Source organism: Leucopleurus acutus, assembly GCF_964270905.1.
Source record: "Leucopleurus acutus genome assembly, chromosome: 10".
NCBI classification, from domain to species: domain Eukaryota; kingdom Metazoa; phylum Chordata; class Mammalia; order Artiodactyla; family Delphinidae; genus Leucopleurus; species Leucopleurus acutus.
The window spans coordinates 5,603,837-5,617,471 of record NC_139153.1 but is presented as its reverse complement, the minus strand read 5'-3'; the positions used below and the strand labels follow the sequence as shown (position 1 = coordinate 5,617,471).

At 39.2% G+C, this 13,635-nt stretch overlaps 1 protein-coding gene across 1 annotated transcript in view; it reads left to right on the top strand.

Annotated features, from left to right (window-relative positions):
- PPARG (peroxisome proliferator activated receptor gamma) overlaps positions 1 to 13,635 on the top strand; it is a gene marked incomplete at both ends in the record, with an annotated part of 71,426 nt that overhangs the window by 29,603 nt on the left and 28,188 nt on the right. Inside the window, 2 exons of the mRNA XM_082848097.1 lie at positions 5,102 to 5,240; positions 13,040 to 13,239. Of these exons, the coding sequence (XP_082704223.1) occupies positions 5,102 to 5,240; positions 13,040 to 13,239 (339 nt within the window). The remainder of the gene's footprint in view (positions 1 to 5,101; positions 5,241 to 13,039; positions 13,240 to 13,635) is intronic.

Below are 13,635 nucleotides of genomic sequence, written 5' to 3'. Positions count from 1 at the left end.
TTAAGATAACTGCCAGTAGGTCTTTTTAAACAGCTTTACAGTGCCAGTGGAACAGGTTTATGTTGGTGATCCTTGCCAAAATTCAGATAGGAATCAAAAGATTGGGTTTGGATTACAGGGAAACAGTGATGGAGTATTTGGTTGTTAACATTACAGATTTAGGCAGTATATAACCTGTAGCTACTGAAAGACTAATAAGTTCTACAGCTTTCATGGCTGGCATTTATTGCTTACAATTTAGACACTTATTTTTTTCTCTAGTCGGTTTTCATCATATTTTTATGCCTTTAGTGAAAGATCATTTTAGAACCATAGACTTAGCTAAAGGCATAAGGAAGCACAATCTACCATACAATACAGTATAATCTGGTTTTGTTTTTTGGGGGTTTTTTTGCAGTACGCGGGCCTCTCACTGCTGTGACCTCTCCTGCTGCGGAGCACAGGCTCTGGACATGCAGGCTCAGCGGCCATGGCTCACGGGCCCAGCCGCTCTGCGGCATGTGGGATCCTCCCGGACCGGGGCACAAACCCATGTCCCCCACATCGGCAGGCGGACTCTGAACCACTGCGCCACTGGGGAAGCCCTGTTTTTGTATTTCTATGTATTTTTTGTATCCTACCTCAGAAAGAGTTTTTAGTATATTCCCATGTGCCAGTGGCAGCTCGTTGATTCAGCCCCTATGGGCCATACCATTTCATGATAAAGCTGAATGCAGGTCCAACACAGGGCGTTTAATCTCATTGTAAACTTAACAATACCGCTCTTAGGTCTCATTGCACCTGAAGTTTTGTTACTTGTAAAACAATGAAGGATAGGTTGGAGAAGTTTTTTTTAAAGCAGAAAAAACAAAAAACAGGCATTACGTTCTCACAAGCAAATATGAAGACTTTATAATAAAAATATACACAAAACCATTTTCTGAAATGGTGACTGGTGCATCTCCATCACACCAGTTCACAGACTTCATGATAATCAGAACTGTGAGCTGTTGGAATTGCACATCATTTTATGGACGCTGACACAATAAAAAAGAGTGTTGTTAGAGAGTGTTTCTTTATTGGCAATATGAAGAAACTTTTGAGAAGCCTGCTTCATTCTTCAAGTCAAGAAATAATTTTACAGAAGAAACACGGAGAGCCTTGTATCTTCCTCTCTAGATTTCTTGAAAGAGTCAAATTGCAAGAAAATGGTTGGTTATCATGAACTTAGTCTTAAAAGAAAAGTAAAAGTAAATTCCAGGATTGTGCTGGAGCTGTATATATTTAGTTCAAGATTTTAGGTGCATAGTCAGTACGTAAATGATATACAGAATGATTATCCTTCAACATTGGAATCATTATAAAAAGAATGTGATACACTTTGAAAGTCATCATAGGAGTCAGAACAAAAAATTACATTATAAGGGTTAAGCTTAAAAAACATAGTTCTCTTATTAAAAAGCCTTCCTCTCCAACCATGCCAAATAGGTGAGTACTCCGGGACCTGTCAGCTAGCCAAGCAGCATTTTCAACCACTAATGTTAGGTTTTAACAGTGAACATCAGAGAAGCAGTCAAGGATATCATAAAAAATATATGGTCACAATGGCAAAAATCAAAACAAAATTTCTCACCAGTATTTATCAGTGACAACAGTTCTGTACTTTAGCCTTGTGTGAATCATTGGGGGGAAAATGGCTTTTAAATATTTAAACCTTCTTATAGCCCTTTGAGAATTAAAGAGGCTTAACTTTCCAGCATACCCTACACAGGCCATACCGTTTGAGATATTAGTGATCTCACAAGAGGTAGGGAAAACTCTCCAAAACGTTAATAGCAAAAGAAACAAACAAAAACTCCTAGGTCTTGAGATGTAGCTGCAGGCATACTTGGAGGGGCAGGGCAGAGTTTCCTCATGATAGATGCCCATAGGAATACTGAGGTGCAGCATTGCCCTACAGGTAGATGCCTATGTCAGTATTCTGAGCTGTCAGTGAGGAGCAGCTGAGTCTGGGGCTTCTGAGTTGAGCCACAATTCTCAAGAGAGTCTGAAATAGTCATAAGCCAGTGTCACTCCTGGTTTTCAACAGAAGGATCTTTAAATTCTCTTTGGAGGAAAGAATTCCCAATTTAGACCCTGTAGGATTCTCACAGTTTAAGGTCAAGAAATGAGTTCAAACTAAAATGTCAGCAAACACTTAAGTAGGCAATCAACTTGATGACATTCACCAGAAGTGAAAAAATAAACAAAAAAACAGACTTAGGCCTCTCCACCCCTACCCAAGGAAAGCAGATATTGGAATTGCCTGATACAGAATGTACAACAGCTGTGTATGAATTGTTCAAAGATAGAGGGCAGAATCATAGCAATGAATGAGCAATAATAGACTACCTGACCAACAGCTCTGAAAACAGGTGAAACTTCTAAAAGTGGAAAATACAATCATTGAAATAAAAATTCAATGCAAGGGTTAAATAACATACTAGAAACAGGAGAAGAAAGGATTACTGAACTGAAAGATATATGCAAAGAAATTACTAAGAATGAGACCAACAATGTCTTAAAGAATATGTCCTACCCAGAATCTGCTAGAATTTGAAGCCTCTTTTAGTTCTTTAAGTATTCATAGGATCTTTGAATATTAAAAATATGTCTTCTTTAGTGATGAATAGTAACATACAGAACTCTTCTTACTGATGAACTTTGGTGAGAAAAGTTTGCTTTTACTTACTTTTGCCATTGTCATTATATATTTTTTGTCATCTTATTTGGCTGTTCTGATGTTTACCTTCGTGATGAACATTAATGAGTAATTAATGGTAAGAAGATGAAAAATATAAAAGAGAAGTTGGGAAATATTGAAGGATTGAAAAGAAATCCTAACATTTAACTAATTGGAGTACCAGAGCTGATGAACAAGTGAAACCGTGATGCAGAAACCATGTGCAAGAAGATAAATGAAAGAAATCCATGGCTAGACGCACTGCAGTAAAACTGCAGAATATGAAAAACAAAGAGAATATATAAATGCAACCAAAGTCAATTGACAACAGACATCTCAACAGAAACAATGAAAGCACAGGGACAATGGAATTCAGAGTGTTAAGAGGAAAAACTGAGTACCCTGTGATCTTTCAAGAATGAAAGCAAAATGAAATGGTTTACAAGTTAAAAAAAAAAAGACTGAAATAGTAAACTTCAAGGATCGTAAGTCATAGAGAGGGGAATATATTTGCAATACCTGTATATAGTATGATACTACTTAATAAAGCCCGCAAACTAGCATACCTAAGCAACGTATTATTTAGTTTTATAGATTGTGTGATAAAACTATATTTTCTTAAAGGTCAAGGAAACGATAAACTCAAAATTGGGGATAATGATTATATTGTCAAGAGGCCACAGAGGCAGGAGTTAGATAAGGGAAGAACTCATAAGTGCATGCAAGTGGCTGGTTATGATTTTAAATCTTGGGTTGAACAATGGGCTCATGTGTGATAATTATCTTATTATGTTTTATAGTTACATGTATTTCCTACATGTTTGTAACTATTACCTCTAATAAGATAGCAACAAAAACTGAAAGGAAAGGAGTGTGCCAGTGGCCTTGTAATATCTCAGTCATAGTTTAGAATCACAAAATATCAGAGATGGCCTAGAAAGGAAGTTAAATGACACACATATTTACTCAACATATTTTAATGTAGCACTGTTGTTGGCGTTTGGATTACATCTAGGGGCATAAGAGACCATCCCTTCTCCCAGGGAGCTCACAATTTTAGTTGGACAGTAGGGGAAGAGCAGAAAATAAACATAAATATAATAAGTAAATTGTATGGTATGTTAGGAAGTCATAAAGGCTATTGGGAAAAAAGAACAGAGTAAAGGAGAACAAGAACTGCCAAGGAGAGTTGGGGACAGGGACAGGTCACAGTATGAAATAAGATAGATAAGCCTCGCTGAGAAGTCGAGGTGTTCGCACAACTTGAATGCAGTGAGGGAAACAGGCAATTGTGTATTTAGAGCAAGAGCTTTTCTTCATGAGAGAAAGAAGTTGAGAGTGACTTCAAGGTTGGAGTTGTATCAGCTGAGATAGAGAGAGCTGCAGTGAAATAAGCTTGCAGGGTATGATTAGGACTTCACAGTTGGACCTGCTGGGTTAGAGATGGTTTTAGATTTCCAAGTGAAGATGTCAAGTAAGCAGCTGAACATACTTGTCTAGAGTTCAAGGTAGAAATCTGGAGAAAGTCCAAATGCATGTCAGTGGTAGAGTCAGTCCTAATTCATTGCTTTTTGTGTCAAACAGGGCCAGATACATTTGAAAGAATTAAGAAGTGAGTTTCATGAAGATGAGCACAATAGAAATGAGTAGGAATATTCTGAACAATAACAAAAAAATGGAGTAAGAAAATGTTTCTCATTAGAATTTTTTTTCTGGTCTTTCAAAAATATGTAAATGTAATAGAATTCAGTTAGCCTCCAATGGACATATTTGCTATTTTGAGATAGCTGTCAATTTTCTGAGGATTTATGTATTACTTCTCATGTTATTTTCTGTTATCTCTTCTTGTTTGTAGGCTACAACGATTATGGAGCACTCTTTCAAATGCATAAATAAATGAAACCAATTCTGTAGGAAATTATGCAACATAGAGAATTCCAAAAAATTATCCACATGTGGATTTTTATTGGCCCTGCTCATGTTTTAGAATGAAATGACTATAACTTTGCCAAACTGCTTAGCACAATTATAAGGCTGGGGCATGCTGTTGGAATGATTTACAGAGAGACTGAACTGATTACATGGTGTTTTATTTGCATTACATTAAAGCCAGAGCACTTCTTAGAGCTTGCTGAAATCCAGATGTAGAGCCAAGATGCATTCAATGACATCAGTGGGTTGTGGTCACTGTCTAAGAGCTAAAAAAAGGATACTGGAGATCCTCTGGTTCTTTATATTATAGCAGAGAAAACTGAGAGAGATTAAGTGATTTATCTAAAGTCACCAGTGACAGAATGTGTCAAGAACCTACCTTAGCCTCTGATACCCAGGCTAGTGTACCTTTAGCCATTGTCACAAACACTCAAAATTTGCTTCCTTTTTTTCCATATCCCTTTGCAGGGTTTCTTCCGGAGGACAATCAGATTGAAGCTTATTTATGATAGGTGTGATCTGAACTGTCGGATCCACAAAAAAAGTAGAAATAAATGTCAGTACTGTCGTTTTCAGAAGTGCCTTGCTGTGGGGATGTCTCATAATGGTAAGTGAACCCTTAGTGCCACATACTTTACTATTCTCATTATGGCTGCCAGATCAGTAGACGTGAGGGCCGTTGCTGAAAACGTGTACAGTTTTTCCACCGATTGCCAGATTTCAGAATACTGCATGCTGCTAAAGCGTTTCTCAATTAGGTCAGAATTTTTCAGCTTTAAATGTGAATCCTTCTGTCTTACAGTTGAGCATCTGCCATGATGGGAGTAAAGCCTGGGAAATCTGGGAGATAATGGAAATAACTGTAGTGTTCTGAAACAAATGTAATGATAGTTGCGGTTAATTTTCTGTGTTGCTTTAATAGTATTAAAAACAGATTATACTTTACTTATATATATCAGTAGTTTCTACTTTATTTTTTTAAAATTTTGGGGGGTAGAGTTGATTTACAAATTTGTGTTAGTTTCAGGTAGACAGCAAGGTGAATCAGTTATACATGTACATATATCCACTCTTTTTTTTTTTTTTTAGATTCTTTTCCCATATAGGCCATTACAGAGTATTGAGTAGAGTTCCCTGTGCTATACAGCAGGTTCTTATTAGTTATCTATTTTATATATAGTAGTTTCTACTTTTAATGTAAGAAAATTCTGATTTCTGGATACGGAACTTAAGTGGTATATCAGAATTTAGATATGTGTCCTTTTTTCTCTTTACTATGCAGAAATGAGTAGAACACTATCCTTGACTTTATGCAGCATACAATTTGTGGATTAAGCAAATATTTTAAAGTTCCACGAAGCTTCAGTATCCATAGTAACATAAGAGAGTAAAACTTTCTACTTTTTAAACCTGTGTCTAAAGTCAGGCTTATGATTTGGAATGTCGACGAGGGAAGGACTGTAGAAGACCCCTGTTTTCATGAACTGTAGCACTAACTCGGTAACATCATGGAAGACAGCGCTGTTTGAAGAAACAGTTCTTAATTTGGCTCTCATTGGTTGACTGGCTCACAAAAAATAATTTTGATGTAATTTGGTAGTATTATGTTTGTCAAGAATTAGTCAGTTCTTTCCAAAATAATTACGGGTTCAAGAGATATAAAATGCCAGAGTAATCAAATTAAATCCAAAGTCTCATGTCATCATATACCCTGCTTTTTTTTTTTTTTTCTTTTACCTTTTCCTCTCTCAAAACTAATCTGGTAAGAAGATATAATATTTGAAGTCAGTGTTCATCTGTAAGGACTCCAAAGCATCTGTGAAAATTAAATTTTTGTTCCATCATGCAGATGTTTGGTTTTTATAGCAGAAATCAAGATATTTGGGAATCACTAATTGAACTGATCTTCTACCCTTTAAAAATAGTTTAAAAAATTATATTTGTATCATAATATGGGGTCATTTCTTCTAAAGGCAAGAATATATTTTGAATAGATCCATCAGCTATACTAGACAGGATGGAAATTTGGTCCAACTTTCCTCAACAGTTGATTATATCTGCTGTGTATACAACTGCAGTCATTAATTGCAAGATAATTTGCTGGTTTAATTCCATCAGTTTCCCTTTTATTTCAGACTTCATAAAACATAAGGGTTTTTACCAATTTTCAATTCAAGGGTTATATTTTAGGTGATGCAATCAAGTTGCAATAAACTTTTTTATTTTTTTGGGGGCTGTGTTGGGTCTTCGTTGCTGCACGCAGGCTTTCTCTAGTTGTGGCAAGCAGGGGCTACTCTTTGTTGTGGTGCACGGACTTCTCATTGCGGTAGCTTCTCCCGTTGCAGAGCATGGGCTCTAGGCACGCAGTTTCAATAGTTGTGGCATGCGGGCTCAGTAGTTGTGGCTCACGGGTTCTAGAGCACAGGCTCAGTAGTTGTGGCACACAGGCTTAGTTGCTCCGCAGCATGTGGGATTTTCCTGGACCAGGGCTCAAACCCATGTCCCTTGCATTGGCAGGAAGATTCTTGAGCACTGTGCCACCAGGGAAGCCCGCAATAAACTTATTTTATCTTTATGAAGAAATCCTTGACTTTAAGGTCATTATTACTAAGACTGCCTAGGAAAGGAGACCAGTTTTGCTTTTAATGCTATTTATTTTTTTGTCCTTTAAAAATTGTCACTTTTCATATTGAAGAAAAATATATTTCCTAGTGATTGCACACATTCACATAAAATATATCTCCTATTTCTTACTATTTATAAGCAAATAATATTTAAAGTCCAACCTATATAGTATTGATGGTATAATTTTATCTTTCCAGAAAAGTCAAAGAAAGCTATCATGAACTTGATAATAAGGTCATCTTTTGACTTGTTATGACAATTAGCTTACTCTATTCAGATAGAGGAGCAGTCTTGGTAGAGTGTTTGGTTAGTTCATGCACAGGCAAAAAGAAAGAAAGAAAGGTTGGGGGTGGGGAGAGAGAGAGAGGGAGAGGGAGGGAGTAAGGGAGGGAGGGAGGGAGGGAGGGAGGGAGAGAGAGAGAGAGAGAGAGAGAAAGAAAGAAAGAAAGAAAGAAAGAAAGAAAAAGAAATTAAATGTCATGGCATCAAACACATGCAGTTCAGCATTTACAGGATTGCAAACATGACTAAGAAAATCCCTTTTCATGGGTTTTGATGGGAACGGGTTGCACAGAAAAGAAAACATCCATTTGATCTATACACATGAAGGGGACCTCAACAAGTAGGTTTTGATTAGTTTTGTCTATTATCCTGATGAAGGAAGCATTTCCAGATACAAAGTTTTCTAGGATATTGTAGTAACTACTTAAAATTCCTTGCTCTGGCCATTGTGAGGCCAACAGTAATGAGGTTTCCGTTCTTATAGAAAGTCTTTTTCTTAGTGGTTTGTGTGAATGGACCTCAATGTAATAGCTGACCAACTTATTAAAAGAGGTTTCTAGGGTTATACCCAGATCAGCTCCTTTTTTTTTCTTTTAATACTTTTTTTGGTATTTTCTTTTTTAAAATTTATTTTTATTTTATTTTATATTAATATTTTATATAAATATTTATTTTATTTTTGGCTGTATTGGGTGTTCCATTGCTGTGCGCGGGCTTTCTCTAGTTGCGGCGAGCAGGGGCTACTCTTCATTGCCGTGCATGGACTTCTCATTGCAGTGGCCTCTCTTGTTGCAGAGCACGGGCTCTAGGAGCGCAGGCTCAGCAGTTGTGGCACACGGGCTTCAGTAGTTGTGGCTCGCAGGCTCTAGGAGCGCGGGCTTCAGTAGTTGTCGCGCACGAGCTTAGCTACCCCGCGGCATGTGGGATCTTCCCAGTCCTGGGCTCGAACCTGTGTCCCCTGCATTGGCAGGTGGGTTCTTAACCACTGTGCCACGAGGGAAGCCCCAAGATCAGCTCCTTGCTATTCACAGTACACACGAGAAGAAATAAACATCCCCCAAAGTGAATTCTCTCCATTCTGTGTTACTTTTCCTTCTGCTCTTTGGTCTCTCTGTTCAGTCCCTTCAGTGCATTTAGCTTCCCGGTTAGCCATCTGCTCCCACCTTTGAAGGAGACTTTGAAGTCACCTTCAAGGATCTCTAGGGACTCTGGGAACTATTGTTGGAAAATCACTAAAATCAATGATTGCGGGCTTCCCTGGTGGCACAGTGGTTAAGAACCCGCCTGCCAATGATGCAGGCGACACAGGTTCGAGCCCTGGTCCGGGAAGATCCCATATGCCGCAGAGCAGCGAATCCCATGCACCACAACTACTGAGCCTGCACTCTAGAGCCTACGAGCCACAGCTACTGAGCCTGTGTGCCACAACTACTGAAGCCCATGCACCTAGAGCCCTTGGTCCACAACAAGAGAAGCCACCGCAATGAGAAGCCTACGCACCACAACGAAGAGTAGCCCCCACTCGCCACAACTAGAGAAAGCCCGGGCACAGCAGCCAAGACCCAGTACCACCAAAAATAAAAAGTAATAAATTAATTTTTAAAAAATCAGTGATTGCTAAGTCCTTTCAACTTTGAAAATTCTATGATTCTGTGTAAATCAAACAACCTACCTCACTTTTCAACCAGCTAGTCCATGTCTTACAGACAGTGCCACAGTCTTCCAAATATCTAGATATCTGTCATTTACCTGAATTTAAAAGTTTCCACCTGTATGTTTTTCATATGCCTGAATCAGGTCTCCCATATGTTCTGATCAGTTCCTCAGCAATTTAAGTCAGTATGTTTGATGATCTCATAACGATGTAACCCCAGAGTACAAATCCAGGGCAGTCTGGGGTAGGGAAAGTATAAATGGTATATTTGATTAATGGTTCATGGTATATGGTTCCATCTTCGGATGGAACTTTCATTTTGACTGTGACATGTAGTCTAAACATCGTAGAAGGACGTGATTTCAGAATTCTTCCATTTGGATACATAGTTGTTTCTCAAATATCCAGCATTAGGTAGAAGAAGCATCCAGGTGTTGGATTGATACGTTTTGGGAAGAAAGTTTTTGTTTTTCTATAATGATCAAGATAAACGAAGTTCCACTTATTTTGGTATTTAACAATCCATCATTTCTAGACCATGGTTCAATCCTGCTGACGGCTCCGAAGTCTTCCTGCATTGTCCCGAACACAATCAGCTCAATGCCCTGTCTAGACACCACCTATAGAGGAAAGCTCTAAGCGAAAGTAAAGCAGAACTAAAGAACCAAATTCCTAAGTGATCATTGTATCAGCTACTACTTGTTTTACACTTTGAAATAGTGATGCTGGTATCTGTAGAATCTTAATAAAAATACTCTTGTATATTAATGTTGCTTCTTCAGTCAAATGGATGCTCATACACATTTTTATAGTTTTTCAAAGTACAATTTGTGTTTTGAAGTCCTGCTGTCAAGATCCCTGACATTAATCATATTTTTTAAATGTGTCCTCTTTAATAGGATAATTTAGTCATTAAGAATTTTTTTTTTTTTTTTTGCGTTATGTGGGCCTCTTCACTGTTGTGGCCTCTCCCGTTGAGGAGCACAGGCTCCGGATGCGCAGACTCAGCGGCCATGGCTCACGGGCCCAGCCGCTCCACAGCATGTGGGATCTTCCCGGACCGGGGCACGAACCCGTGTCCCCTGCGTCGGCAGGCGGACTCTCAACCACTGCACCACCAGGGAAGCCCAGTCGTTAAGAATTTTGACTAGAGAATATTTAATATTCAAGAACTGCTTTTTGTATGAACTAAATAATAAAATAATAAGTTTAGGCTGTGCATTTTTTTAAAAATCTGAAGTAAAGAAGAGTTGACTTATATTACTTATGAGTCATTCAGCTAGGTTTCCCCATACCATTCAGTTTGGACAAAAATAATAATTTTTATAAATATAAAAAGTTAGTGAAACCTTAGCTTTACTGATTAGGATATCCTATTATATAAATGATGGATTTTTTCTTTTATTGAAAAAAAAAGCGACAACTTTCAAAATAATTTTTTAGCAGCTTCATAAAATGCTAGCAAAATGGTTTCACAGATTTTTGTGGCATTTAGTATTTATAAGGTAGTCCTCTCCTTCCTTGTAAACAGAAGCACTATGTATGTTGCAAAAAAAGAAAAGCCTGAATGGCAAATAAATTTAAACTGCGACATGTTACCTTTTGTTTCTTTCATCTTCTTTGTGTTGTGAGGAAAAATTACTCAAATGTTACCTTTCAGAAAATATAACAAAGTAAAAAGTCCTAAAGGAGCTGTGGTACTTATACCTGCAGGGTATTCATTACCGCCCATCATCTAGCCTTCACCTCGTTTTCCCTCTGCTGCCCTTTCCACTTACATTTCAGACAAACTGCGTACTTTGGTGTTCCTGCAGAGTGCCCTGTGGTAGAATGCCTCTGGGGCTCTGAGTATTGTGTCCTTCTGTCCCCTGTCAAAATCCTATGTGGTGCTGAAGGCCCAGTTCAAAAGCCTTCTTTTCCATCCGACTTCTAATTCCCCATTCTTCCTCTTCTGTGTGTTTCTTACCTTTCCTGTAGCACCACATTCTTAGGAAGCGAGGGAGGGATCAGACCTGTATTACCAAAAACCAAACTACTGACAGCTCAAAAGGAGAAGTCAGAGAGGGAAAAATCGGGGAGAACCATCAGGAGACCAGTGCAATATTGTGATCTGAAACATGGGGAACGGTGAGAAGAAGTGGCATTGAGAGAAATCTCTCAGCAGTGACCAATGAATACAAGTGTCTGAGGAGAGAGGGGTTGTCAGAGATTATTTGAGGTGTCTAGTTTGGGTGATAGAGTGAATTAATCAAGAAAGGAACACAGTAAGAGGAGACAGTTTGGAGGGGAAAATGAAAAGTTTGATTTTATGTGGCATTTGAGGTGTTTGTGGAATATCCAGCATCCATGTGCAAAGGAACACAGTAAGAAGTGAAAAATAGGGGTCCAAATCTCAGGGAAGAGAGGGCAGGAGTCATTAGCACATTTTCTGAGTTAGAGAGAAGATCAAACTAGGAATAGCAGAATGTAAGTGAAGGAAGAGGCACTGTCAAAGACGTCTGGAATATAGCAGGCAGAAAGGTAGGAGAGCCAGAAAAGCACAGACCAGTGTGAGAAAAATTTGAAATAAGAGGGTGGAGAAGGTCAACAGTATTAACGGCTGGGAGGAAGCTGGGAAGCTCAAGCAGAATGAGCACTTAGAAGAGGCCCCTAGATCTGACTGTGAGGAAAGCTTTGGATCCCTTTTTTTTTTTTTTTTTTTTGCGGCTCCGGACGCGCAGGCTCAGTGGCCATGGCTCACGGGCCCAGCCGCTCCGCGGCATGTGGGATCTTCCTGGACCAGGGCGCGAACCTGTGTCCCCTGCATCGCAGGCCGACTCCCAACCACTGCGCCAACCAGGGAAGCCCCTGGATCCTTTTAAGAGCGAAGTTTTGGTGAATTTAAATGAGGAAAACTAGATTGCAGTGGGTTGGGAAGTAAATAGTAAGACAGAAAGGGGAAGACGACTCTTTCAATAAGTCCAGTGGTGGAGGAAAGAGCATGAGGGGGAGATCATGCCAGGGTCAGAAGCTTAAACTCGGCTTACGTGGAAAGGAAGGAGCTCGTAAAGAGCGGTACATGAGAGAGAGAATAATCCGTGTACATTTAGGCTCTTTTATATCTGGGATCCCCTAGACGCGTCCCTTTCATCCTTGCGTCTCCCAGTCCAGTCTGTCAAGCCAGTGTCTTCCATCAAACAGGTGTTCAGTGAATGAATTAAATGTTGTCAAGTAAGACTTCAGGGTCAGGAGATGAGACTGTCGTGTCTTGCTCATCTCGACCTTGGAAAGAAACCTAGGCAAGTGTTTAGATACTCTTTACACATAGTTTGAAAAATGTTACCCCAACTTAAAAATTACTTAATAATGGTGATAAGGCTGCTCCTTGTTTTACTTTAAAGGAGCTGGAAAATAAAGTGATTGTTATTAGGTTGCCCAATCCTGCAAAACCTCTAAATGCGTACATTTTTTTTTGCCTCAAGAAAGAGAGGTGGAAAAACGTGAGTTATTGGCAACAGTCATATGAAAAGCAATAGTGTTGTATAAGTCTCGCTTACAGGCTACAACTGTTACAAAATCAACATGTTAAAAGTGGGAAACTGACCATGAGACGAAGCCTTACTCATTGTCAAAAGCCTGATAGGACTGCAAGTTCGCCCCTTAGATGTTAAAGGACAAAAACATTTTTAATAAGACTCAACTTAATTCATTCGCCCCCCCACCATGTTCATTACAGCATTATTTACAATAGCCAAGAAATGGAAACAACCTAAGTGTCCATTGATGAATGGAAGGATAAAAGAAGTTGTGATGTATATATATGCAATAACGCAGTCATTCATCCTGCCGTTTCTCTTCCTCTGTAGCCATCAGGTTTGGGCGGATGCCACAGGCCGAGAAGGAGAAGCTGTTGGCGGAGATCTCCAGTGATATCGACCAGCTGAACCCAGAGTCTGCTGATCTCCGGGCCCTGGCAAAACATTTGTATGACTCGTACATAAAGTCCTTCCCGCTGACGAAAGCAAAGGCGAGGGCGATCTTGACAGGAAAGACAACAGACAAATCAGTTAGTTCTCTTCTACGGTCTTCATTTGGGGTGGCTGGGTTTGTTGTTGTTGTTGTTTTCCCTTTGAGTAAATGACTCACCATGTTACACACAGACACACACACACATGCGGGGTACCACTCGGCTGTTGGCTGGTACCTACCACAGGCTGAGTCTGAAACAGAGGAAAGGAAGTGTTTTCAGATAGGGTAAGTAAACATTTTGAAAAGGGAAAAACGCCTTCAAGTTCTCCTAATAAAAGTTTTGAGAATAGTGTAAAAAGGTACAGGTCATCTTAACTTGAACAAATGAACTCTGACCTCCCTCGTCCCACCACGCTCTTTCAGGATCCATGTCTTTTCTTGGCATCAAAATAACTGGCCACATCTATATGCCTTCACACAGCTCTGCTTTTCT